This window comes from Biomphalaria glabrata, chromosome 2, assembly GCF_947242115.1.
Source record: "Biomphalaria glabrata chromosome 2, xgBioGlab47.1, whole genome shotgun sequence".
Lineage (NCBI taxonomy): Eukaryota > Metazoa > Mollusca > Gastropoda > Planorbidae > Biomphalaria > Biomphalaria glabrata.
Genome location: NC_074712.1, coordinates 54,453,029 through 54,479,238, shown reverse-complemented (window position 1 = coordinate 54,479,238; position 26,210 = coordinate 54,453,029). Strand labels below are relative to the sequence as shown.

General features: G+C 35.5%; 1 protein-coding gene across 1 annotated transcript in view; it reads right to left on the bottom strand.

Moving 5' to 3' along the window:
- LOC106058761 (guanylate cyclase 32E-like) overlaps positions 1-26,210 on the bottom strand; it is a 76,274-nt gene that overhangs the window by 13,568 nt on the left and 36,496 nt on the right. Inside the window, exons 4-6 of the mRNA XM_056021472.1 lie at positions 25,611-25,754; positions 25,077-25,242; positions 18,445-18,597 (exon numbers count right to left, since the gene is read on the bottom strand). Of these exons, the coding sequence (XP_055877447.1) occupies positions 18,445-18,597; positions 25,077-25,242; positions 25,611-25,754 (463 nt within the window). The remainder of the gene's footprint in view (positions 1-18,444; positions 18,598-25,076; positions 25,243-25,610; positions 25,755-26,210) is intronic.

Here is a 26,210-nt window from a genome sequence, read left to right as displayed (position 1 = left end):
TTACAGAAACACGCGCTAGATGTTTCCAAGATGACGAAGCAATGCCATTGACCAAATCGTACTCCAACACTTAGATACGGTACTGTGAAACAACAACAACAAAAAAAGACAATCCGGATAATTGACGTCCGGATAACCGACGTTTTACTTTGTATGTTTCTGATGTCAGAAATAAAGATTAGTACATCCTAGCAGACGACTGGGTACGTGTGAGACCGTAACTGGGACCCTCTGCCCCCCAGCCCCACATGCCGAAAAATGCGTTCAAATACGTAAGCAAGATGCATTACAAATCTTCAAGGGGGCTCTCTTCTGTTGGATGTAGAGCCATATTCCCCCCTACCCCAGCAGAGGGCCTGATCCTAACCCAAACCTCCTAAAGGAAGGAGAGGCTGGCGGTTGGACAATCGAGACAACAGTCCAGAGCGCACACCAAACGAGCACGTAGCTATGGAATGAAAAGAAAAAATCCAACGAGGAAAAATGATTACACATATGTTGTAGCTAGTGCTGGACATTACATGTATGTTGTAGCTAGTGCTGGACATTACACATATGTTGTAGCTAGTGCTGGACATTACATGTATGTTGTAGCAAGTGCTGGACATTACATGTATGTTGTAGCTAGTGCTGGACATTACATGTATGTTGTAGCTTCTTTAGGGAGTGTTGGCCATTACATCATGCTGAAGCCTCGCTAGGGAGAGCTGGTCATTACGTCTCAACCTTCCAAGAGACGTCTCTAGTGAAGGTAATTGTCGTTAGATGTCTCAGTACTTCTATATGGTTGTGAAAGGTGGACACTGAATGCAGAGGCTGACAGAAGAATTCTAACCTTTGCTCCAGAACAATGCTGGGTATCAGATACCAGGTAAAGACGACAAATGTGTTTTTACTTTTACAAGTCAACACTCTGGCTGGGATAAAAGGAGTAGCTCCTCAATATTGAGCTGGTTTGGTCATATTGAAAGACATGGACTCACTGTCAAAAGTCATCCTTCAAGATATAGTGGGGGAAGCACGAAGAATGGGTCGTCCAAAGAGAAGCTGGCTGGACAATGAAAAGAATGGACCGGTTAAGAACAGCTGCTGACCGGGAAAAGTGGAGAACTTTGGTTACACAAACTGTCACAGCACCCCAATGACAAAAGTTGAGGGACAAATGATGATCATGATGATGAATTTGGCCGTGAAACTGTCAGTAACAAAGTTCTCTTCCTGTAAATTTTTAAAAATTAAATTTTATGCAGTGCTTCAAGTAAGGGAAGAGTTTTTTACTTCTATTTTTAGCACCATGTCTATAGTCCAACCCACATTTGAAACAGCCAAATATTATCTGATAGATGAAAAAGTAAGTTTAGATACTTGCAAGTAACATTGAGACAACCTTACGTACAGGTGTGTGAGATGCGTGACTACTTGGCTTTTTATCATTCTATCTAGTACCAAAAATATCTCAGTATCATTGCTTTACATTCACTGGCACACTACCGGCTTAGAGATTTGATACAGCTAGTAAGGACTTCATGCGTGATTTGTCTATAGTACAGGTGAAGTTCCATAAAAGCGAGTAGTATGGTGATCCAAACATCTTACATGAAGTTGTCTACAGAGACGGTCTATTGATGTGGGTCTTTTTCAGTAGGAATGAGGAAGAAATAGAAATGTGTGCGAGTGTGTGTGTGAGTGTGTGTGTGAGCATGCATGCGAGTATGTGTGTGTGAGTATGTGTGTGTGTGTGTGTATGAGTATGTGTGTGTAGGTATGTGTGAGTATGTGTGTGAGTGTGTGTGTGTGAGTATGTATGTGAGTATGTGTGTGAGTATGTGTGTGTGAGCATGTGTGTGTGTATGAGTATGTGTGTGTAGGTATGTGTGAGTATGTGTGTGTGTGTGAGGGAGTGTGTGTGAGGGAGAGTGTGGGGCTAACGTGATGAAGACTGGCAGAAACAGAAGCCACAGACATGGATCTAGAAACGCCTTTGAAAGGTGTAAAAAGTCTGTGACTCGGGCTGTTGAAACTCACGGGCCAAAGAAACTTTTGGAGAATCAGGTTCGACAACACCAACACCGAAACGTTAAGGCCATCCCACTTTGTAAACTGGCACGAAATAACATCGCAATATATCTAGAATTTTTTATTAAAGCGTAGCGAAGTACGAGTATAAGCTTGTTCCTACATAAGAATTGTTTGTTTAAAAGAGTATTTAGATCAAATGTTAAACAAAAAAAGAAAGAAATTAAAGATTCCGTAAAGTTTTGATAAATGCAACAAAGTTCTGATAAATGCAACGAGGTTCTGATAAATGCAACAAAGTTCCGATAAATGCAACAAAGTTCTGATAAATGCAACAAAGTTCTGATAAATGCAACAAAGTTCTGATAAATGCAACAAAGTTCCGATAAATGCAACAAAGTTCTGATAAATGCAACAAAGTTCCGATAAATGCAACAAAGTTCTGATAAATGCAACAAAGTTCCGATAAATGCAACAAAGTTCTGATAGATGGGATAAAACCAACAAAGTAGAAAAATAAAAGATGTAGGTCTATCCAACAGAGTTCTATTTAAAAAGCTGTCTGTGATAGGGAAACTTAGACCTCTTAGAACTTACTGTAAACCATCACAAGTTTAACTCTTTCACTGCTTTTAGAGGGATGGCAAGAGGTCGTCGTTTGTAGTCTATGGGAACGCTAAAACCGGAAACCGCCCTCACCCCTTTCTTTTTCAACTATCATTGTATGTTCCTACAATAATATCAATATGTTCCCTACCTGTGACTAAATTCAGATTTTTTTCTGTAGCGTAGACAACAATTAAGTATAAAAATATGAACTAATTATTTAATTATAAATTAATTTTAAAATTTTAATATAAACATATGGCTGATCACCCCTTCCACAAAGAAGTCAAATTTTTCAATGTCATTACGGAATTTCATATAAAAGTTAATCATAGTAGTCTGCCCTTGTTTAAATTCACATTTAAAAAAAAAAGAATATTTACGCTCTAAAGAGAGAGAGAGCGAAAGAAAAGAGAAAACAATCTGAAGAAATATAGGGAGTATGTAATGGAGCCCAAAGTAAAAAAAATGAAAGGAGGAAGATTAGGACATTTTTTTATATGTAAAAGAAATTTAAAAAAATAGGTCAAGGTCGCCAAACTGAAGGACAACTAAATATTATAAATATCTGTGCTGTAAATGGAAGATCTTTAAAATATTATCTCCAGTGTTAACAAACAAAATATAAAAAATACTTTTTTAAAAAAAAATCTTATTTTGAGTAAAGGGAGTAGACAGTCCTATTGCTGCCATACAATCTTTCAAATTGTATCTCCTTTTCTTTATTTAATAACACATTAATTCATTAATTACAACTATTTGATTAAATAATTGGTTGATTTCAAATTGATACATGCGTTGTCTTCAAGGATGAATAATTGTTCAAAATTTCAACTTTATCCGAGAATGTCAATAGAAGAAAAACCTATAAAAGAATCCACCCAAACAGACAAACCGACAGATAGATAGAGTAAGTTGATATAAGGTTCATAAAAAGTAAAATTAAATGATTTTTAAAAACGTATAGCTTATCAATACTTCCATATTCTGTACACCGAATACACCAACATGCTAGCTTTTTATAGATTAGCCTTCAACTATTAGATCCCCTAAAATTCTGGTCAAATATCACAAATTTTTCTCGTCTCAACCATTAAGATTTTGACAACTAAAATGCCTTTTAAAAAGAAAATGTCCTGTTCTAATTTCCCACTAACAGTCTGGTCCTGCGGCACATCTTGCCTCGTCGAGGGCTAATCACTCGTCCTAGCTAATGGAGAGACAACTCGGAATAATTTCACTTTAAGAGAAATACAATCGGCTTATTTGGACCCTAAGTGAGCTATTACAGATTGTTAATGATTTTCCAAGAGAATAATATTCTCTGCGATAAAAGAGTGATAGGGTAGAATGAATCTATTTGCAAATGTTGGATTTATATATTACTCTCTTTCTTACAATTCATAGTGCAATACTTAATTTGAAGTATTAATGTATTAAAAATAGTATTTGTTATATTAATTTAAGTATAAAAGATTCTAAACACCTTATTTATTTCTAAAAAGTTATAGATCTAGGTGGGATTATAATTACACCACTGAACCTCAAACTCTCTTATGGAGGATCCGTGGTAGTAGTCTGCCCTCCCCAAAATCCGACCCTGCCTGTTGGGTTACCTAAGTCCGTTAAACTGGTGGGAATGGAAAAGATCCCCAGCAGCCATAGAAAGAAATAGGGGAGTTTAATCGGTGAGCTCGGCCTCCGGTCTCACTTCTAAGCGTCTTGGGATGCGAGCCATCGGTAATAGAAGTGTAAGACCTAACGTGTGCTTTGATCCCTCTTAGACTGAACAGTTGTTCAGACAGCCTCATGGAAGGAGGGTTCCAGAGGCCTAGTGTTCTAAAAGTCTTCGAATCAACTCTAAGGACAATTGCAAATCAACCCAACCCCGACTCCACAAGTGTGGGTATCAAGAAAATAAAAATTTACAAATGTTAAATCTAAGACACTCCCTGGATGGGGTGAGGGGGACAAACACTGGGGGAGGGGGTATAATTAGGACACAGACTAATCAGTACTTTAGTCTCACAGAACCTGTGTGTATGTGTGTGTGTGTATATAGAAAATGGGGGGGGGGGTAGGTTAGGAGAGCAACACACTGCCGTGAGGTTATAACCGTGTCAACTAATTCCTACAAGGACGACCTGCGAACGAACGCAATCCCGGCAATCAAGTTGACTTATTAAATTTGCATACAAATCAGTCACGCCCTCTATGTTTAGACGCAGAACTGATCGCTCGAGACAAATAGTCATCAGGGCAAACGTTTTTCTCCTGTCGAAACAATTTTATGGCGTAGAAAAAAACAAAAACAAAAAAAAAACAATTTTCATTTATGTTAATCGAAGTCAAAAGCCACAACCGGCAAGATGGCAGTACAAACTTGTTTCGACAACTGTCTTCCTGTCTATCAGTTAAACCATACTGCCTCAAGCCATGCTGTATGACGTCATTGGAAAGCTTTGGGATGGAAGCTTTGTACTCTCTATCCTTTATTATAAAAAGATCAAATACACCACAATTCTATATAAGTATTATTATTGAGGCAATAGTAATCTGACAGCGAGTCAAACCAAAAAGAAGTATAATGATCATAATGCACAGGATTAGAGATGTATAGTGTACCAAAACTGGAAAGAGGAGATCTAAATGTATTTCGCATCTTTTGGGTGCTAAGGCAATAATCATCTTCTTTTTTGGAAGTAACGTCTGTATTTTTATAAGATAAGATTTACATGTCTATTATGAATCAGAATGTCAAAGTTTAAGGTCGATTCTAATTTGTTGTTATATTTAGCTAACACTGGTCACTAAGAAGTTGAAATTCCCAAGGTTGCTGAGATATATTTAGGTATTATTAAATAGAACCTGGGTGGCGCGGTGGCTGAGCGGTAAAAAGCTTAGCTTTTTAACTGGGGGTCCCGGGTTCAAATCCTGGCCAATGATTTCATAATCTTTGGGCTCCTCCGAGTCCACCCAGCTCTAATGGGTACCTGACGTTAGTTAGGGAGAAGTAAGGGCGGTTGGACGTTGTGTTGGCCACATGACACCCTCCTAGACCGTGGGCCACAGAAACAGATGACCTATAGATCACATGGTCTGAGTGGGGAACGTTACTCAACCATTGTAAATAGAACCTAGAACCTAAAGACAGAATATAGGTTTAGGCTCATATCATATTACCTAGGATGAAGTAGATTTATTTCCCTTTAGACAAGATCAGTCTTTAAAACAACGATAACTAACCCAGAGGAAATATGTAAATGATTTAGAAAACTAAAAGTGAAGCAAACATTATTTTTTTTTAGATTTGTGACAGTTGTATTTACGAATGGCTGCCTGGTCGTGTGATATGCGCTTTGGATTTTCGTCATAATTGCCCTGGGTTCAAATCCTGTCGTCCTGTAGAAGATCTGGGCTAAGACGTGATCATCTTCATTTCTGAACAAACGTGTGACACTGTTCAAACTAATATTGTATCATAGAGTTCTGTCAGCTGTAAGTTTTGTACTGCGGTTGTTGGACACATTCATTGGTCTATGTGGATTCATTCATTCAAGTTGAATAAACCTCATACATCTAGACTCAGGTTTGTGTTTCATCATTAGGTGTGTGCGTGTGTGTGTTTACAAATATTGCAGTCCCAGCTTTGAACCGGAAACACGTCACCAAGTAGATCTACAAGTACACATCTACACACATCTACACACCCACGTGGCACACTATGTAGGCCCTATACATATTTACATGTATATATTTCACACACATTCAGTGCAAAGGTCGCCAATAGTGAGTCCCACCCACACAGCGAGTTACTTTTCCTTGTGTTATAACCGTAGCTGCAAACAAACACGTGATGACAAAAACTTATTTCAACGATTTCAGTTTTGTTTTGCTCGACTAAAAAAATATTAGTAGCTCTACCGAGTTTTTCTAAATCTATAACTCTAGGCAAGACTGTTTTCATACCCATAATACAAAGTATCAAATTCTTGTAAATTCCACTTTCATAGGCCCCACGCTAATTCTAGGTGTAAATTATTAAATTGAATTATTATAACTTATATATATAAATCAATATATATATATATATATATATATATATATATATATATATATATATATATATATATATATATATATATATATATATATTGTGATGTTGCTTATTCAGGCTGTCTTGAAGTCAACCAATTACTCTGCAGGCGTTTGGGTGTAATTGTTCGGGTGTATTCCGTGTAGTTGACCAACAAAACATATAGAACAAAACAACACCTGTTTTAACAAGTGAAGAGATGTAGTCAACGATGATGAACAAGTTCACGTAGATTTATTCTGATAAAAAAGGCCACAGTAGAAGTCTCTGTCACTAAACACGTCGTTACCCTGGAGTATTCTATCGCTAACTGATTTTCCGGTCTCTAACCCAACATATCCCAAACGTCACTAGTCCCGTTCAATATGCGTCTTCTATGGTGCGTCGCTAAATAACTAACCTATATAAATAAGGTGTCTAACAGATTCCTCCCCCCCCCCTTGAAAAAAAAATATGTCAATATTTTTCCACTACTGTCAAGTCTTACAAGGGCATTTTCAATTTAAGGGGAAGACAACAAACATAAAATCTTGACATCTTCATCTTGACTTGACAGTTCCTCATATTCAATGTCAATGTTCATAACATTCCAGAATCATCTTCATTAGTACACAGTTCATCATGGAGGAAAATGTGGCATCTTATGGGCACGTCATATATCAAAAATGTTCTTCACTGGCAGTAATCTGATAAAATACAATATTTCAAAAAACAATTATAGACTTTATTTACACATTCAATAAATTTTTTTTTCTTACCACCCTTTTATACGCTTTTGTCCATTTTTCTTTTATACTCACCCTTTTCCATAGAACTAACTTTCGTCAATGATATATGAAATGATTCACACAAAAAAAAAATATCCATACTTACTTTTAAATGCTTAACATCAAATTTACTTATCTCCCTTTTCCATAACATATAAATGGTGTCAATATATTAATATATATTACATACTCAATATAATCATAGTTTATTTACAAAATTATTTCACTTCAATGTCATTCTAGACAATAGATCAGCTACAATATTCACAGATCCACTAATAGCTTTCACTTCAAATTTATATTCCTGTAGTGATAAGAACCATCTATAAACACGACTGTTTTTCATGCTCTTTTGCTGTATATACTGAATAGGTTTATGATCAGTTAATAAAATGAATTTCCTTCCTATTAAATAGCTCTCTAGCTTAGTAATTACCCATATTACAGCTAAGGCTTCTCTTTCAATGACACTATATTTTTTCTCTGCCTCTGACAATTTTCTACTTACATATAATATAGGATGTAAGTTATCATAGTTCTGCATTAAACAACCACCAATAGCATTACCAGATGCATCAGTTGTGACATAAAATATTTTGTCTTTATCAGGCAGCCTTAATATTAGTTCATGACTAAAAACATCTTTAATTCTGTCAATAGCTTTCACACATTCCTCATTACAGACTACTTTTTGAGGTTTTCCTTTTTTAAGTAAGTCATTTAATGGATTCACTATTTCTGCTAAGTTCTTTATAAACTTTCTGTAATAATTTACTATTCCTAATATGCTTTTAATTTGTCTTTTTGTTGTAGGTATTTCAATATTAAGTACTTTCTTTATGTTATCTTCAATAGGGCTAATCATGTTGTTATTTACTTTATGTCCTAAGAAAATTATTTCCTCCAATCCTATTTCTACTTTTTCTGCTTGAATTGTAAGTCCACTTTCTTTTATTATTTTGAATACTTCTTTTACATCTACCAAATGTTCCTCCCAACTATTATTAAAAATACATATGTCATCCAAATAGCAAATAACATTTTCTTTGTTTCCAATTATCATGTTCATCATTCTATTAAATGTGGCAGGTGCATTTACTAATCCAAAACTCATATAATTCCATTGGAAAATACCATATGGTGTTACAAATGCTGTGTAAGGTTTTGCATTTTCTGTTAAAGGTATTTGCCAATAACCTTTAGTTAAATCCAATTTAGTAAAAAATTTTGCTCCATTTAATTTATGTAAAATATCCTCTATATTTGGCATTGGATATGGGTCAAATTCTGTGATGTTGTTAAGTTTCCTATAATCAATACATAACCGTATATCTCCATTCTTCTTTTTGGCTATTACAATTGGTGAAGCATAAGGAGATGTTGATGGTTCAATTATACCTGATTCTAGTAAATTGTCTATTTCTTTCTTTACTTTGTCTTGTAAATGTAGCGGTATTCTATATGGCTTAAGCTTGATAGGTTTTGGGTCTGTTACTTTAATGTCATGTTTAATAATATTAGTTTTTCCTGGTATGCTGGAAAAAATTTCTTTGTATTCCTGTATTATTTTAGTTATGTCTTTTGACTTTTCCTTAGTTAAATTATTAAGATTAATCTTTTGCCAAGTTTGATTCTCTTTTGTTTCTATTACAGGTATTTCCTTAATATCATTTTCATTGTGATTTTCATTTGTTATTATCATTAAGCATTCTTCTCTTTCTGAAAATTTATTTTCTATTTCCTCCTGAATGTTTTGTATCAACTCATCTTCTCTATCATGATACAGTTTCAAATTATTTATGTGATATGTTTTAATTTTCCCATTTATTTCAATTTGATAATTCACATCACTAATTTGTTTTATCACCTTAAATGGACCTTTCCATTGTTTACCAATTTTATTTTTCAGGTCATTTATCAATATTAATACATTGTTTCCTACTTCTAGTGTTTTCAATTGTCTTTTCTTATTTATATTCTCATGAGCACTTTGTTTGTATTTCTTATTGTTGTTATATGCTTGAGTCCATATTTCTTTCAATTCTGTTGTGATTGTTGTTTCACTGTCATTATTTAATTTATTCTCATTGTCTATTAGATTTTCTTTGAAAACATCTAATTCATCTCTAGGTTTTCTTCCATGTATTATTTCATATGGTGAAAATTGTGTTGCTTCATGGATGTTGTTTCTATGAGCAAATAGTACATAGTTAATGTAATGATCCCACTTGTTCTGATTATTCTGAATTATTTTTGTTAGTGATCTTTTTAATGAACCACCATATCGTTCACATAAACCATTACTCTCTGGGTGGTAAACCGAAGAGTATATGTGTTGTATATTGTATTGTTTAGTCCATTTCTTAAATTGTTCTGACTTAAACTGAGATCCCTGATCACTCAATATAATTTTAGGTATACCATGTCTTGTAATTACTTTTTGAGTTATGGCATTAATGATATTTTCTGTACTTGTATTTGATAATGGGATTGCCTCTGGATATCTACTAAACATGTCTATTACTGTTAGAATGTATTTGTTATTATTTTCAGTTTGAATTAAAGGACCTATTAAATCAATAGATACTTTCTGAAATGGTTCTGTAGGTTCATCCATTTCTTGAATAGGTGCTTTATTCACTAGGCTTTTGTTAGATCTCTTTTGACATATGTCACATGAGTTTATGTATTTATTGATTGTTGCTTTCATTTTGGGCCAAAATACTTGTTTTGACAAATTCCTATAACATTTCTTTACTCCCCTATGTGCTGCTAAATTATTATCATGTGTCATGATAAAACATCTTTCCAATATTTCTGTGGTAAGACAAGTTGTTTTATTTTCTTGTTATCATTACTTGTTTGTCTAAACAATATTTTATTCTCTATACAAAATTTCTCCATTGGATTATTATTGTTTTTATCTGATATTCTTGAATAAATTTTCCCAATAATATTGTCATTCATTTGTTCTAATGCAAATGTGGGTATTGTTTCTTTTTCACTTTGAGATATTTGTGTTTCAAGACTATTTTGTGTTTCATTTTCTATCTCTCTTTCCTTAACATCTGTATTTTCTATTTGTATTACATTACTGGCTTCTTTTTCTTCATCATTACTTATTACATTTATTGTATTTTCCTGTTTCTCATCTTTTTTATCCATTGATCTTGTTATTATCATACTTGTTATATTTTGTGTTTCTATGTTTTCATGATTTTGTCTTATGTTTTTGTATTTGTTTTGCCAGTCTTCTAATTCTTTTCTTGAACATTCTTTAACTCCTTTTATGTTTCCTACTAACATATCATATCTCATTTCTGGTATTGCAATGCCATCACAATAACCAGTGAAAAATGGAGTTTCAATGTACACCCTTATAGCTTTAAATTCCCTTACGGTGCCATCTGCTAATTCTACTTTCCTAGTAAACCCTTTATACCAATGAGGTTTGACAAATTTAGTTTTTACTGCCAAAGTGTTACAACCTGAATCCCTGATTAATTCCACCGGAATTCTATCTACAAACCCTGGGTACACTGCAAAATTGTTCCTATTTCCTTCCATGAAATATACCCTATCTGCACCTTTATTTTTGTATTCCCTATTGTAACTCCTATTTCTATAATTTCCCCTGTCATTCCTATCTCTACTCCTATATCTACTGTTATTTTGTTCATTGTATCTATTTCTACTTCCAGACCTACTATTCCCTCTTCTACAGTTAGCTGCTATAAGACCTTTTCCTTGACATTTAAAACAGGTTATTTCACTATATTTTCTATTTCCACTATTTGATCTGTTTCTATTTCTACTTCTATCAACATTTTCTTTGGTGTATCCTATTAAATCTACTTTGCTCTTATCTCTATCAGAAAATGGTTTATTTGGATAGGCATTTTTGTATACTCTCATTATCTCTGTTATTTCATCTATAGTTTTTGGATTTCTTTCTCTAATAAAAGATTGTAATTGAGGATCACATTTATTTACAAAGTTGTCCACTAGAATAAAATTTTTTAATCCCTCATAAGAGTTTGTCACTTTTTCTAATTTTACCCACTTATTGAAAAAATCCTTTTCCATATTAATAGTAGTTTGGGGTTCTATTCCTAATGATGGTATATTGTCAAAATATTTCTTTCTAAAAGTTGTAGCATTATGACCATAGGCATTCAACAACTCTCTCTTTAAAACTTGATAGCTATCATCAATATGATGGTCATGATTTTGGCATATTGTTAGAGCTTGACCATGAACAAAGTCTATCAGTATTTCAGACCACTCTTCTTCAGGCATATTAAATGTAGACATTTTTGCCTCATATCTTTTCAGAAAATCACCAATGTCATCCTTCTGTTCATCAAAACTTTGTATCTTCCTCTTTAGCCATGTCTGCGGATTAGGGTTGTCTCTTTGAGTGGTATAATTATTTGAGTTATTTGTGTTATTTCCTTGTTCAGTTTGGGCTCTGGCTTGTGCTGCGTCCAATCTCATCTTCTCCATTTTAGCTTCATGCTCTCTAATTTTTTCTCTTTCTTTGTCTTGCCTTTCTATTTCTTCTTTCTGTCTCTCTATCTCTTGTCTTTTTTCTTCTTTCTGTCTCTCTATCTCTTGTCTTTTTTCTTCTTTCTGTCTCTCCATTTCTTCCTTCACAACTTGCTGTACATAAGCTGCTAAGTCCTTTCCTTTTAACTCCATGGCCTTTCCATCCTGCATAGCTGCTTCCTTAACCTCCTTAAGGTCCACATATGATGATGTAGCCATTGTGTTTTATATTTTATATATATTTTTACTTAGCCTATATTGGTTATGGCTATACTTTAAACTTATTTTATATTTAAGTTTTTTCAAACTTTTATACAAGTTTTAAGTCTCTATCTATAGATTTAGTAAATGAGTAAATCTAGTCTGAGTTATATTCAGATCTGTATATTAGATCTAGTATCACACAAATTTAAATCTAGTATATTATAGTATGTATAATAATACCATTTAGATCTATAGTTATCAAGAGCACTCTGACAATTAGTATGAACAACTATGATCAATTTTAAAATCTGATGTGACTGAAGTGTCTAGCGTGGACTCTAAGACTGTCTAGAGTCTAGATCTAGAATAGATAAGATAGATTATCATAGATTTCTTAGATCCAATCCAGAAATTATGGTTCTATTTAACCATATGAAACAAATATGCGTATACAATGTCAAATATATCTTCAACAAGATATATATATCTAGAATGTACTACCTTCATTCATCTTTTAATTAATAATATTTCAAATTAGAGTCTAGATGATTTAATTGTACCAAAGAGATGTACAACAATTTGTAGATCTAAATTTAGCCAGACGACAGTGTTTGACTACATAGCCAGTTTCGGCATTATTCTCATGGCAAAATCATATTTGATTTTAACCGCTCAAACTAAAATTATTTTAGTCTGATTCACAGTAAAAGAATCCTACCCGCACTTTCTATCATTAAGTGAAAAAAAAAATACAGATCTAATTAAATTAATAAAAATAAATAATTTAAAATAATATAAACAAATGAAATAATTAAATGAGACTATCGCTATGGGTTGGGATATGACAATATGACACACAATGATAACGTCACGAAGTAACTAGGCAACAACGGATATGACGTTTACACAAACAAAACAAATTACAACCCTAAACGTATAATATAGCTTTTCATCTAAATTATGTCTTTACCCCGAACGGGTTTAAGGCTTCAGCACCACCTGAATTTTACTCAGGCTAACATACCAAATTTAGACAAAATCTATTTCTAAGGACAATCTAAACATATACTAATAAGAAAAATGGCACTTAGCTTTTGATAAGAAAGATCCCTTTGTTCGGACTCCCGAATATGCTAGATCACAACAAATTCCACTGCCTCTCTTCCAGTTCTGACTCTGTTCTCCGGTGCTACCAGTATCCCACGTAATGCCACAGATGTCCTGATATGCCACAGCAAAATGTTTCAGTTCCTTCGGCGACTGTTGATGACCGTATGTGTAGTTCCGACGACTTTGTGTACACCGTTACTGACGAATAGGTTAACGGTTCTTCTGGCGATGACTTGACTTGTGTAGACGACTACTGACAAATAACAGTCTCTTTACGGCAACTTGATCTGGACGACTGACGAATAACGAATTTCTTGACGATGACTTGATCTGGGCTGACGAATAACGGCTTTCTTGACGATGACTTGATCTGGGCTGACGAATAACGACTTTCTTGACGATGACTTGATCTGGGCTGACGAATAACGGTTCTCTAAAATAGTTCACTGCTTCTGCTGCTACTCTGGTAGTACGACGAAGTTTGCTGTTGTACTCTGCTTCACTAGAACAAAATGTCCAATGTAGACTGGGTGAAACCAAGGTCACCTCCGACGACGTTCCGTTATACGACTAACGGTTTTCAACGAAATTAAGTGGATGTAGCTGTTTCCACAACTTCAATATCAGCACGTCTAGATATCGTCTAGACCAACGAATACTACATAGATCAATGTTCAGTACTGATAAATATTACTTCACTAACCTTCCAAAGGTTAAACACAGTGACCGTTATAAAAGTGGTAAGCAACCGGTTCAATGAGCAAACTGCTCCACAAGAATCTCTCAAAGGGTAAGACGACAGAGCGATTTAGTTAGCTACCAAACTTGTAGTACTCACAATACTTCTGACAGCGGGCAAACTGTCCTTCTCGAAACTGACGAGGTAAAACTTGATACTCGATGTGGCTCCTATGACGAAGAAAAAATATGTCCAACAGGTTCACTAACGATCTCTCACCCGTTATGAATGAACGATTTCTCTGGTTGTAGGTCGATTCAGCATATGACGATCAGGCTTTGATAATATACTGGTTAAGTAGACCAGACGTTGCGATGATTACTGTCCTGACGAAGGTCACCCTGAGTTAACGGCTCGTTGAACGTGCGATCAAGAACATGTAGATCTAGAACAAAATCACTCTGCGATGATTCTGTGTTCAGCCGTACTCCGATGAAACTTTATAACTTCGAGTGCACGACCCTCACCTGAGTAAACGTTCTGCTTCGAGGTCCGGTTCGATGTTCGGGCTTCGGGCGTCGGGCTTCGGGCGTCGGGCTTCGGGCGTCGGGGGTCGCCACTGTGATGTTGCTTATTCAGGCTGTCTTGAAGTCAACCAATTACTCTGCAGGCGTTTGGGTGTAATTGTTCGGGTGTATTCCGTGTAGTTGACCAACAAAACATATAGAACAAAACAACACCTGTTTTAACAAGTGAAGAGATGTAGTCAACGATGATGAACAAGTTCACGTAGATTTATTCTGATAAAAGGCCACAGTAGAAGTCTCTGTCACTAAACACGTCGTTACCCTGGAGTATTCTATCGCTAACTGATTTTCCGGTCTCTAACCCAACATATCCCAAACGTCACTAGTCCCGTTCAATATGCGTCTCCTATGGTGCGTCGCTAAATAACTAACCTATATAAATAAGGTGTCTAACAATATATATATATATATATATATTAACAGGGTTTCGGCGGCATTCTGATTTTCCAAGGCCTCCTGGAAATCTCATGAGATTCCAAACTATACGAAAAAATCCTTGAAATTTCCTGAAATTTTTAAAATCTCCTGAAAATTAGACAAAATTGTTATTTTGGGGTGTCCATTGTACGCGCGGTAAAAAACAACGGGCATGTATTTTCTAATACAAAATCTTAATTTTGACTTTATGCTTACCCCAACCCAGACTAAGCCCCGCGCAAACCGTTTCGCATAGGGCCCCACAAATTATAGGACCGGCCCTGTTCTTTATAATAGCAAACATTTACTTTCTCTACCTTGTCTTGCTCTCATACACTGCATATGGATTACCCTAAATCACTGAAGACGTATTCTATTTTTAACTTGTACAACTTCAAATAACTTGAATTGCTTTTTTTCGAACAAAAATAATACGTAGGTTTGTCTTCGAGTCCTAAGATTAATGAGGAGTGCAGTATTTACCGTGGCTACGCAGCCCCAGCTGTGAGCAACATATTTTGTGGACAGTATTAGATATAATTACAATATAGCAAACATTTTAACTTGAGATGAAATAAATAAATGTAGCGGTCTTTAGTGATAATGTAAATTAGTATTTGGAACAAAATCGAACACTAGCAATCTGGACTCGTCTGTCGTAACTGCTGACGACAATCTCGCTTATCTTGCATCATTCACAACCAATCGCTAACCTCTTCCCACCGTCACCATAGAAACACACATACTTCATAACACAAATTTTTAATTTTGGCCTAAATTTTAATTTGTAATCAACACAAATTACAAATTTACTTTAAAAAAGAATAGTTTTAATTTATATTCTTCATCTTTACAGCACTAAAATTGTTCATTTTCCGTTGGAATCATTATATTACATTCATTTTTTAACGTTATTTCAGTAGTTGAAACCCTTATGTCAGTTTTTAAAGACGCTTTTATCATGGGTATTGTTTTTTTAAGATGACCATTATAAGCATAAATGTGTGTGTATGTGGATGATCTAACAATGTATGAGTGTCTGCACATAAAGCATATATCGATCACACTCGGTAACATTTTACAAAATAATCTCAGTCTAATAATATCTCTGTCTGACTAAAACATGCATCATTTCTGACACTAGCTGCCTTCCATGTCTCGTTCAGCTTAAAGATAACTTTAGAGATCTTTGTGGTCCAACAAAATATAGGAAGGAAATAACTGTTATCTCTCTCTCTCTCTCTCTGTGTGTGTGTGTGTGTGTCTCTCTCTCTCTGTGTGTGTGTGTGTGTATGTGTGTGTGTGTGTGTGTAAAAAAAAAAAACACTTTCTTATGTTTATATTTTAGATTTACTTTAAATTTGCTGTTGAGCAAGATCTAGGATGATGTTTTTTAATTAGCAAACAATGAAACCCGTCTCCACTCAAAGCAGAGTATTATAATTAGAAGCATAGGAGCGAGTATCTTGAAAGTCCACATTGGCGTAACTAGGTCATGGAGGTCCCGAGTTCAAGAATAAGAATCGGCCCCCTCCTTAAGAAACTCCCATGCTAAGTGGCTCAAGTGGTTCAGAGAAGGAATATGGGGGGAGTTTTTACCATGTGCTCGGCCATCATGACGTTTCATGTACGTCTTCTGAAAAGTAATTAGGACTACCCTTTAATTTCATTATTAAGCAATGAACCCCTTCACGCAACGGTTGTATGCCTCTGAATACCAATCACGTTCGCGCTTTTCCTTTTAAAATTTGTATTTCCAAATCGGATCTTACAAAACTAGAGTGACAAGATCCATGATCTGATTTTGTTGTGACTGCCTTAAATTACAATGAATCGTGTTGAGAGCAGAGACATGTCCAAAAGGAAAGCTAAATAAAGTTGTCATTTAATCTCAGTGGACGGGAAAGCTAAATAAAGTTGTCATTTAATCTCAGTGGAACGGTTTTAAAACAAGCTCGATATTTTGTATTCAGCATTGGAAAAAATGGGGGGGGGGCAGTAATTTAGTGATATTATATAAACTCATTTCAAGCTAACAATGAACAACGAGCGAGATGTCGCTCTTGACCGAAGCCAAATTCAATAGTTGTCATGATTGATATTTCAAAGAGAATTACTTCTCCGAAAAAAATGTTTACATTTGCTGTGAGCTTGTCATCTGGAAAGGTCCGAGATTTATGGGATAGCCATAAATATGGTGGAACTAAAGAGAGATAACTCCCGCTTGAGTGACTCTCCTAGCAGACGACGGGAAACATTTTCTTAAACAATTTCTTCCCCTAGAACTCAGAAACTAATTTATTATTAAGACTATATTGTTGACTATCTTGAGATCAAAGGCGTTGCCTTCTGCCGAGCAAAATGTGATCCAGACAGACAAACTCAGACGTCATAAAATTACATTCAAATTTAATAAAGTGTTTTTAATGTAGATCAGAATCATTATTCATACATACTTCTATATTCTTAAAAAATCTCCAAATGTATTTAAATAACGCTACTCCTACACATGGGCATAGCTAGGGATTTTTGACAATTAGGGGGCTCGGAGGGGCTTGACCTCTTTGAGGGCCCTTACATATTAAGTAATATTTAATATTTAATGTAAAAAACTCATTAGGAACCCCCCCCCCTCACGCGGGAGGTAGGGGGAATTTTCAAACTCTTCCCCCTCTTCCCCTACCCTAGCTACGCCACTGTCCCTACAGAGTACTTTTTGCGAGGAGCTTCCACGAATGTCTTTTTTCTATTCCCTTTTTTGTTCCAGTTTTAACATATTTAAATTAGTTTACATTTATAATTGACTATCTCTATTTGTCATTATTATTATTTGGAAATGAATTCATTTTTATTCTCTAGTACTGCCAGGGTCAAGGTTTGTTAAAGGGAAACAAAATTCATTGTAATCCCCTTTACAGTGTCCACTGTGAAATGTTCTCTGATGATGTGGCAGGTCTGCAGCAGCACTGCCCTTTGACAGATAACAGGGATCCTCTTAGGAATGCTTAGGGCTTGAAACGTGTACGCGGAGTCAGTTACTGTAATTCTTTCGGTTGATATTATTATTACTATCGCTATTATTATTATGTTAGAAACGAACGAGTAGTCATTCTCTGGCACTGTCAGGGTCAAGTTTTGTTAAAGGGAAACAAAATTCATTGTAGTCTCGTTATTAGTGTCATTATTAATATTTTTATTATTTTTATTTAAAACCTGTTTCAAATCTCTAGCGCCGCCACAATTGAGATTCATTAAATGGGAAATAAAAGGTATTGTAGTGAATGTAGTCACCACTTACATAAAATTCAAACATGTTTTTGTTGTTGTTTTTTTTTTGTTTCAGAATAAACACTTGTAATTTATAAGATAAGATGTTCAGTTAGTTTCGAACTATCGTATAACAACAAATCTGACCTTGAAATATGAGGGATTGACTGAGGGATTCATTCCATGGCATGTCGTTCTGGACAGTTATGACCACATATTCACTGGTGTTGGTCAGTCCACGTTCCCACATTGCTTTCAAGAACTCGGCAAACATCCGCTCCCTTGAGAACACAACGTAAACTGGTGACCAAAACAAAACAAATCGTTTCATGTAAGCTTGGACAACACGTTTTTTGGTATGCTAAAAATCCTCTTATAAAAAACATATTGGAGAAAAATGGTCATTTTAAATACGGGTTTTAGACGCTTCTATTAGAATGACAGCAATAATAAAAGCAATAATTGACATCGACTATTGCAACAATATTGACATTAATATTGACATTAACATTGACGCTAACCAAGACATCAACATTGACATTACCATTGACATCAACAACATCTATGTTGACATTAATATTGACATCAATGAAGACAACAAAGACTCCAATAACGACATCAGTAATTCAACAATAACATTATAAATTTGAATCAATTATCGGGCAAAAGTAAAACACTAATAATAGGATCAACAAAGATGTCTCTCCTGTTTCTCTCCTAGTTGGCTGCCTCCAAGTGCTTGGGGTTCCCATTTTTAGTTCGTCTTACTGTCTCAGTTTAGTTCGGTCATTTTAATTTTTGTTCTCTCTCTCTCTCTCTCTTTCTCTTTCTCTCTCACTCTCTCTCTTTCTCACTCTCTATCACCTTCTCTCTCTCTCTCTCTCTCTCTCTCTCTCTCTCTCCCTTGCTCGCTGCGCTCCATCTTTCAAGTTTTTTTTATACACTCAATTTGTCTCTAGGTCGTCTTACAACTTGTTTGATTCTAAGGATGTTTTCATGTAATAGCGCTCATCATGGGCGTAGCCTGAGGGATTTTGGGTATTCACTCCCCCCCTTCGAAATAAAATTCCCTCCGTAAGGATAAATAAATTCCCCACCAACCCCCTCCCCCAAAAAAAATGTTGGCTACGCCCATGGCGTTCATATTTCTTTACATTCATAAAACAGCGTTCTTATTTTTTCTTTGGTGAATTATTAGTCTTGAACTCATTTTATCCGGCCTCCCAAGAAGTTTTAACCCATGCCATGCGATGATCACACTTTATTTTTAAAGGCCACGTCAGTATATACAACGACCCTATTTTACACATACATTTGCTTCAATCAGATTCAAAAGTACTGCAATCAACATAGCGACGTCACCAATATATGTTCTCAACGTCATATTGCTGTGATATATTTTTCAATAGATAGCACAGTTGGTGTCCTGTGGAGCAAGCAAGTCTTCGATTCACTTTCTGCTTATTTAATTCTAACAATAGAAGATGTCCCACTCTTACGTAGAAACAAATGAAGCAGAAAATCTAACCGAGCGACAGAAGGAAAGTTTAATAACATGTGCAATGACCCGTGAGGGTAAAGGAAATATTAAAAAAGGCGTGTCTTTGAAATGTAGGCGTGACTTAAGCCTTGCTAAGATGATTGACAACTTTATCAAAGACATCGTCGTTATATCGGGATTACGGCATATAGTTAACTTGCATAATACAAATATTAACACATGCGCTATTTTCAGCTCTAGATGTCTAGATGTCAATTCTATTTTTTGTATCTAGCTCATGCGACGAACTATCATACAAATAATTTCATAATATACATGTACGTTGCGTATAATAAACATGTACGTTGCGTATAATATACATGTACGTTGCGTATAATATACATGTACGTTGCGTATAATATATATGTACGTTGCGTATAATATACATGTACGTTGCGTATAATATACATGTACGTTGCGTATAATATATATGTACGTTGCGTATAATATACATGTACGTTGCGTATAATATACATGTACGTTGCGTATAATATACATGTACGTTGCGTATAATATACATGTACGTTGCGTATAATATACATGTACGTTGCGTATAATATACATGTACGTTGCGTATAATATACATGTACGTTGCGTATAATATACATGTACGTTGCGTATAATATACATGTACGTTGCGTATAATAAACATGTACGTTGCGTATAATATACATGTACGTTGCGTATAATATACATGTACGTTGCGTATAATATATATGTACGTTGCGTATAATATACATGTACGTTGCGTATAATATACATGTACGTTGCGTATAATATATATGTACGTTGCGTATAATATACATGTACGTTGCGTATAATATACATGTACGTTGCGTATAATATACATGTACGTTGCGTATAATATACATGTACGTTGCGTATAATATACATGTACGTTGCGTATAATATACATGTACGTTGCGTATAATATACATGTACGTTGCGTATAATATACATGTACGTTGCGTATAATATACATGTACGTTGCGTATAATATACATGTACGTTGCGTATAATATACATGTACGTTGCGTATAATATACATGTACGTTGCGTATAATATACATGTACGTTGCGTATAATATACATGTACGTTGCGTATAATATACATGTACGTTGCGTATAATATACATGTACGTTGCGTATAATATACACGTACGTTGTGTATAATATACATGTACGTTGTGTATAATGAACATGTACGTTGTGTATGCAAACGCGACCAATCGTTATACAAAGCCTGAACACTGACCTGCAACGTCACAACCTGTGGGCAGTTTAGACCAATAGCTGGTTACCATGTCACAAGGCTGTACGACCTGGCAGCGAGCTATTGTCTACCACAAAGGCCTTAACGAAACAGTAGACCAGGGCTGGCGAACCTATGGCACGCGTGCCCAAGGTGGCACGCGAAACGATTTTGTGTGGCACGCGACGACGATGATATCAAGAAATGTTTTTTTGTGGAAATATCACGGATATCTCAAATTACCACAATTAATAACGTTCAATTATTTTCGAGAACTGTAAATAATATGGAAGAAGCGCTAGTGAATCAAATTCCATATAATTTAATGCATGTCAAGCCTATTCTATTTGCCTTGATGAAAGTACTGATGTGACATCGTCTGCTAGACTGGCCATCATTGCCAAATATAGCAAAGGAAATGAAATACACGAAGAACTAATAAAATTAGTAACTTTACCAACGACAACAACAGGTGTAGATAAGTAGATATATGTCAAACTGTTGTGACTGATCTCAGAAATGCAGGTGTAGATCTCAAAAAATAGTTTCTGTTACAACTGATGGTGCTCCAAGCATGACTGGAAAAGATGCAGGTTTCGTTACTTTTTTTACAGGACATGTTGGACACCCACTAATAACTTTTCACTGCATTGTGCACCAACAAGCCCGATGTTCAAAAAACGGCTTAAAGGAACTTGAAGACATTATGAAATGTGTAACAAAACCCGTAAACTTCATTACAGCCCGTGCTTTGAATAAGAGAAAATTTGAACAGCTGCTAAATGAAGTTCAGTCCAGTTACTTTGGCTTATTAATTTACAACAACGCTAAGCCGAGGTCACGTTCTGGAACGGTTTGTGGAATGCCTTGATGAAATTCGAATCTTTATGGATGATAACAAACAAAATTGCTCAGAATTGACAAATGTTGACTGGCTTATCAGACTAATGTTGTTTTTTTTTTACCGATTTTTCATCCCATTTAAATGAACTTAATACGAAGTTGCAAGGTTTCGGAAAATCTGTCGATCAGGCATTTGACATCTTGACAGCACTTGAGAAAAAGTTGAAGATTTACAAACATGACATAGAGAAGGAAAAATTAAAACATTTTAACAAACTGAAGAAATTTTATGATGATTTAAAAGTTCATGATACTACCGGCAAAGATTATCAGAAAAGATTGTTTTTAGAGATAATTGACACAACTGCTGAACAATTTTCACTGCGTTTTGAACAATTTCGAAAATTTGAGTACACCTCCAAATTTATAAAATATCCAGATACAGTAGATTTTGAAACTCTGGATTTGACCATGTTTTCTTGGATGGGATTACACGACTTTGAAATGCAACTTGTTGAGTTTCATTCCAGCGCAATTTGGAGACAGAAATTTATTGACTTACGAATACGACTTGAATTAATTGAACGTGAACGGTTAAATGGATCATTAGAACCTCATACATTAGCAGAAAATGAGATTCTTCAAGTTTGGAATGACCTGCCTAAAACTTTCAATTCTCTGATAAAAGTAGCAACATCCATTCTGTCAATTTTCTCGTCTACTTACTCGTGCGAATCTTCTACAATGAATTATATTAAATCAGAAGTTGCTTGACCGATTAACTAAGTGCGGCGCGTGTAACTTTGAAGAATACACGGTATACACCAGATATCAAACTGTTATCGTCTACCGCACAACAGCAGAAGTCCCACTGATTGACCTGCCCTAAGACTTCAAATCTGTAGGTCAGGATAATAAAATTGAATAAACAAGTAGGATAATATTGTTACTAAGCTGTTTTTATACATGCAGTTGACTTACTGGCTGTAGCACTTCTTTTATATAGCGGCGTCACTAGTAGACCTACTGGGCACGCAACAATCTTCATTGTTTTTTGATTGAAATTAATTAGCACTCGGACTGAAAAAGGTTCGCCAGCCCTGCAGTAGACGATCGGTTCCATTAGACTCAACGATATCTGTCGTGTCCATGCGTCACGTGACACATAGGACTAAATTGTATGTTCTAACTGGTAATCCGTCAATAACGTTCCTAGTGCAGATGATGGTCAGTTTAAATATTTCTTAGACCAGCGTTAAGAGAGTCTAACAGTTTCTGACCTTCTTGAGCTGGCTAGAGTCAGGTAGCCTTGAATTTTGTGGGACTTAGTGATTGCCTTTCTTTGATCACACGTAGAGAAAATATCAAATGTGTTAACTTAAATATCCACTAGTAATATTTTTAAGGGCATACCCAAAAGAAAAAAAAAACAGGTTGTATCTTCATATATTCATCATGAGTATTGGAAGACCGATGACAAGTATTGACTGGATGAGAGGAGGTGCTAAAAATAAAATAGCTAACACTCCACTGGCAGCTAGAGGACTTTAGACACATTTAGGCTCTCATAACGTTCGTATGGCGCCCTCAAGTACAGCTTCCCGAACATACCAATGAGATTATGATAGAAACCCCACCCTCCCACCTAGAAATCCATGCATGTACATCAAACAGCGAGCTGACAAAGTGAACAAAGTGCTTTCCATGCCAAAACTGGATCTACTTGATGTCCTCAAAATCTATTCCCGTAGCGCGTGTCTTTACATTGAAACCGATCAATATTTTTAGGAATCTCTCATCCTTTTATCCTGAGTAGTGTCCGAGTGTCCAGACAACTTTTGTTCCCTTTCTACCCCTCTCCAGATCTATCCTTATCATTTCTGGTAGCAGTTTTGATTTGGAACAATTTCGAAGGAAAAGACTTTGATGTGACAAAAGGATATTCAAAGACCGGAAGTGAGTGAAGAATGATGGACCAGAACAAATGGAACTGTCCTTAAGATCATTTATTCTTTTCTACTTCAAGCTAATTCAAATTTTTAAAAATGGTTTTTCGTTTTAATTTTTTTTTTCAATGAAGTTAAATTTGTTTCTGAGTTCTAGAAAGAGAAAAAAAAATACTTTTGTCTAAACTGCATTTTTTTTTTTTTTGCATTTAAAAACAAATTGTTTTGTGGACAGAATCCATATTGGCTTCTTTATACAGGATGGCTGTCTGGTTTGCGCGTTGGACTGTCGTTCGGATTTATCGATGGTCCCGGGTTCTAACCCTTCCCGCTCCCATCCTTCGACGTCCTGCGGGAGATTTGGACTAGGATTTAAATCTTCAACTCTGAAGGTACATCCGAAACATGTCAGACATAAAAAAAGACCTTTTTTAGCTTATTTTATAAATGTGTTGCTGCCTGGTCGTGCAGTTTGCACGCTGGACTGTCGTTCGGATTTATCGACGGTTCAGGGTTCAAACCCTGCCCGCTCCCATCCCCCGTCGTCCTGCGGGAGGTTTGGACTAGGAAGTAATTATCTTCAACTCTGAAGGAACATCCGAAACATGTAAAACATTTTACCAAACATATAAAAACTTATAGTCACTTTTTTAGTTGCGCACCGTCAAACACGAGCTTTCTTTATCAGTGGCCCCGCCCCTTTTTGCATGCTTTTCTTTTAAAAAAACTCTGGAAATTAACATTTAAAACAACATTGCCAGTGATCAAGATCAGATATTTTCTTGTAATAAGTTTGCGGCATTAATTCAAATATATATTTTGTTATAAAGACCCCATCTTCTGCAATACAAGGTGTGGATGTAGGGCAATGTCCAAGCTTGAAATCCTCGAGCAAAAAAAGATGTATCCAAACAATAAAACACTCTTAATTAGCAACTTTTATGATGCGCTAATTGTAGACTTATGCATATAATGTTAATTCAAATAAGCGAATAGCAACAGGTGGACAACAGCGTGGTCATGCTTGGCCAACCCCTGAACCCCAGAAATTATTGTTTAGTTCTCCTGTGTACTAAATGCGCTAGATCCTATGTACTAAATGTACTAGATCCTATGTACTAGATGTACTAGATCCTATGCACTAAATGTGCTAGATCCTATGTACTAAATGTACTAGATCATATGTACTAATACTTACTTCGCGTTGAGACGTACGTAGAGTCCACTGCATCCCACACTGCCTGTTTCTGGGCAGCATCAAAAACACTGTACGGTCCTGAGATGTTGACGAAATGGCTGACAGTCATGTTCTTACTCAGGGCCAACGTCTCCAGGTTTAGACCAGCACGAGGCATGAGGCCATCCTGGAATAGAATTACACATACCTAATTGTTATTCAATAGTGTAATTAATGGTATTTAATTAAAAGTGAAAGGATCATTTGTATAGGTATTGACTAGACCTGTGCTAAGACTTTTTTTTTAAATTTAGGTTGATTTTCTCCAAATTCAAATACTTGTTGTAGAGAATTGTTCAATGTTAAAGTAATCACCCTGAAAGTTCACCCAAACATTTTGGCGAAAAAATTTTAAAAATCCACAAATTTTCGCATACTAAATTGGATTCCTATCGAATCCAAATATAAATCACGATTCCATTTCTATTTGATTTGTTTTTCGAACTAATCTGATGGTATGAACTTAAAATAAACCCTAGCCGAGTGAGACATTACCTGTTCAACAATGATTGAGAATTTCGTCCAGTTGTAGTAACTGATCAGCGCCAGAATTGATCTCACTGAATGGGATGCTGGGGGCTGTGTCCTGGCGAGGGTCGGGAACCGGTCCTTGTCCGACACCACGGGGTCATTGCATTTCTGGACAAATATAAAAAAAAATAAGGAAAATTTTGTCATAGCACTTAATTATATTAGCACTTAATTATATTAGCACTTAATTATATTAGCACTTTAAACAAAAAATTATAGATTCTCCTTTTTTATGCGGCGGCCTTGACATTGTGTTGGCAATGAGTTCATGTTTTTTTTTTCGAGTCATCCATTACAGACATTTAAATATCTCACCACGGGGAGAAAAAAAACCCGTTGACCTAATGACTTCCGTATTGACTGGAAACCACTTAGACATTGATCTAGCAGAAGTCATAATTTATAAAACCAAAACCTTGTCATTTTTCATTTTATGGCAGGTATCAAGATCGAGTTTCGTTTTAGTGGCGTCATAATTTCCATAGTTACCAATCAACGGAAGTATTTACTGTTTTAGTTTTAATGGAAATCTTATAAAAAGTTCAAAGCAGAGAAGAGTGGAAC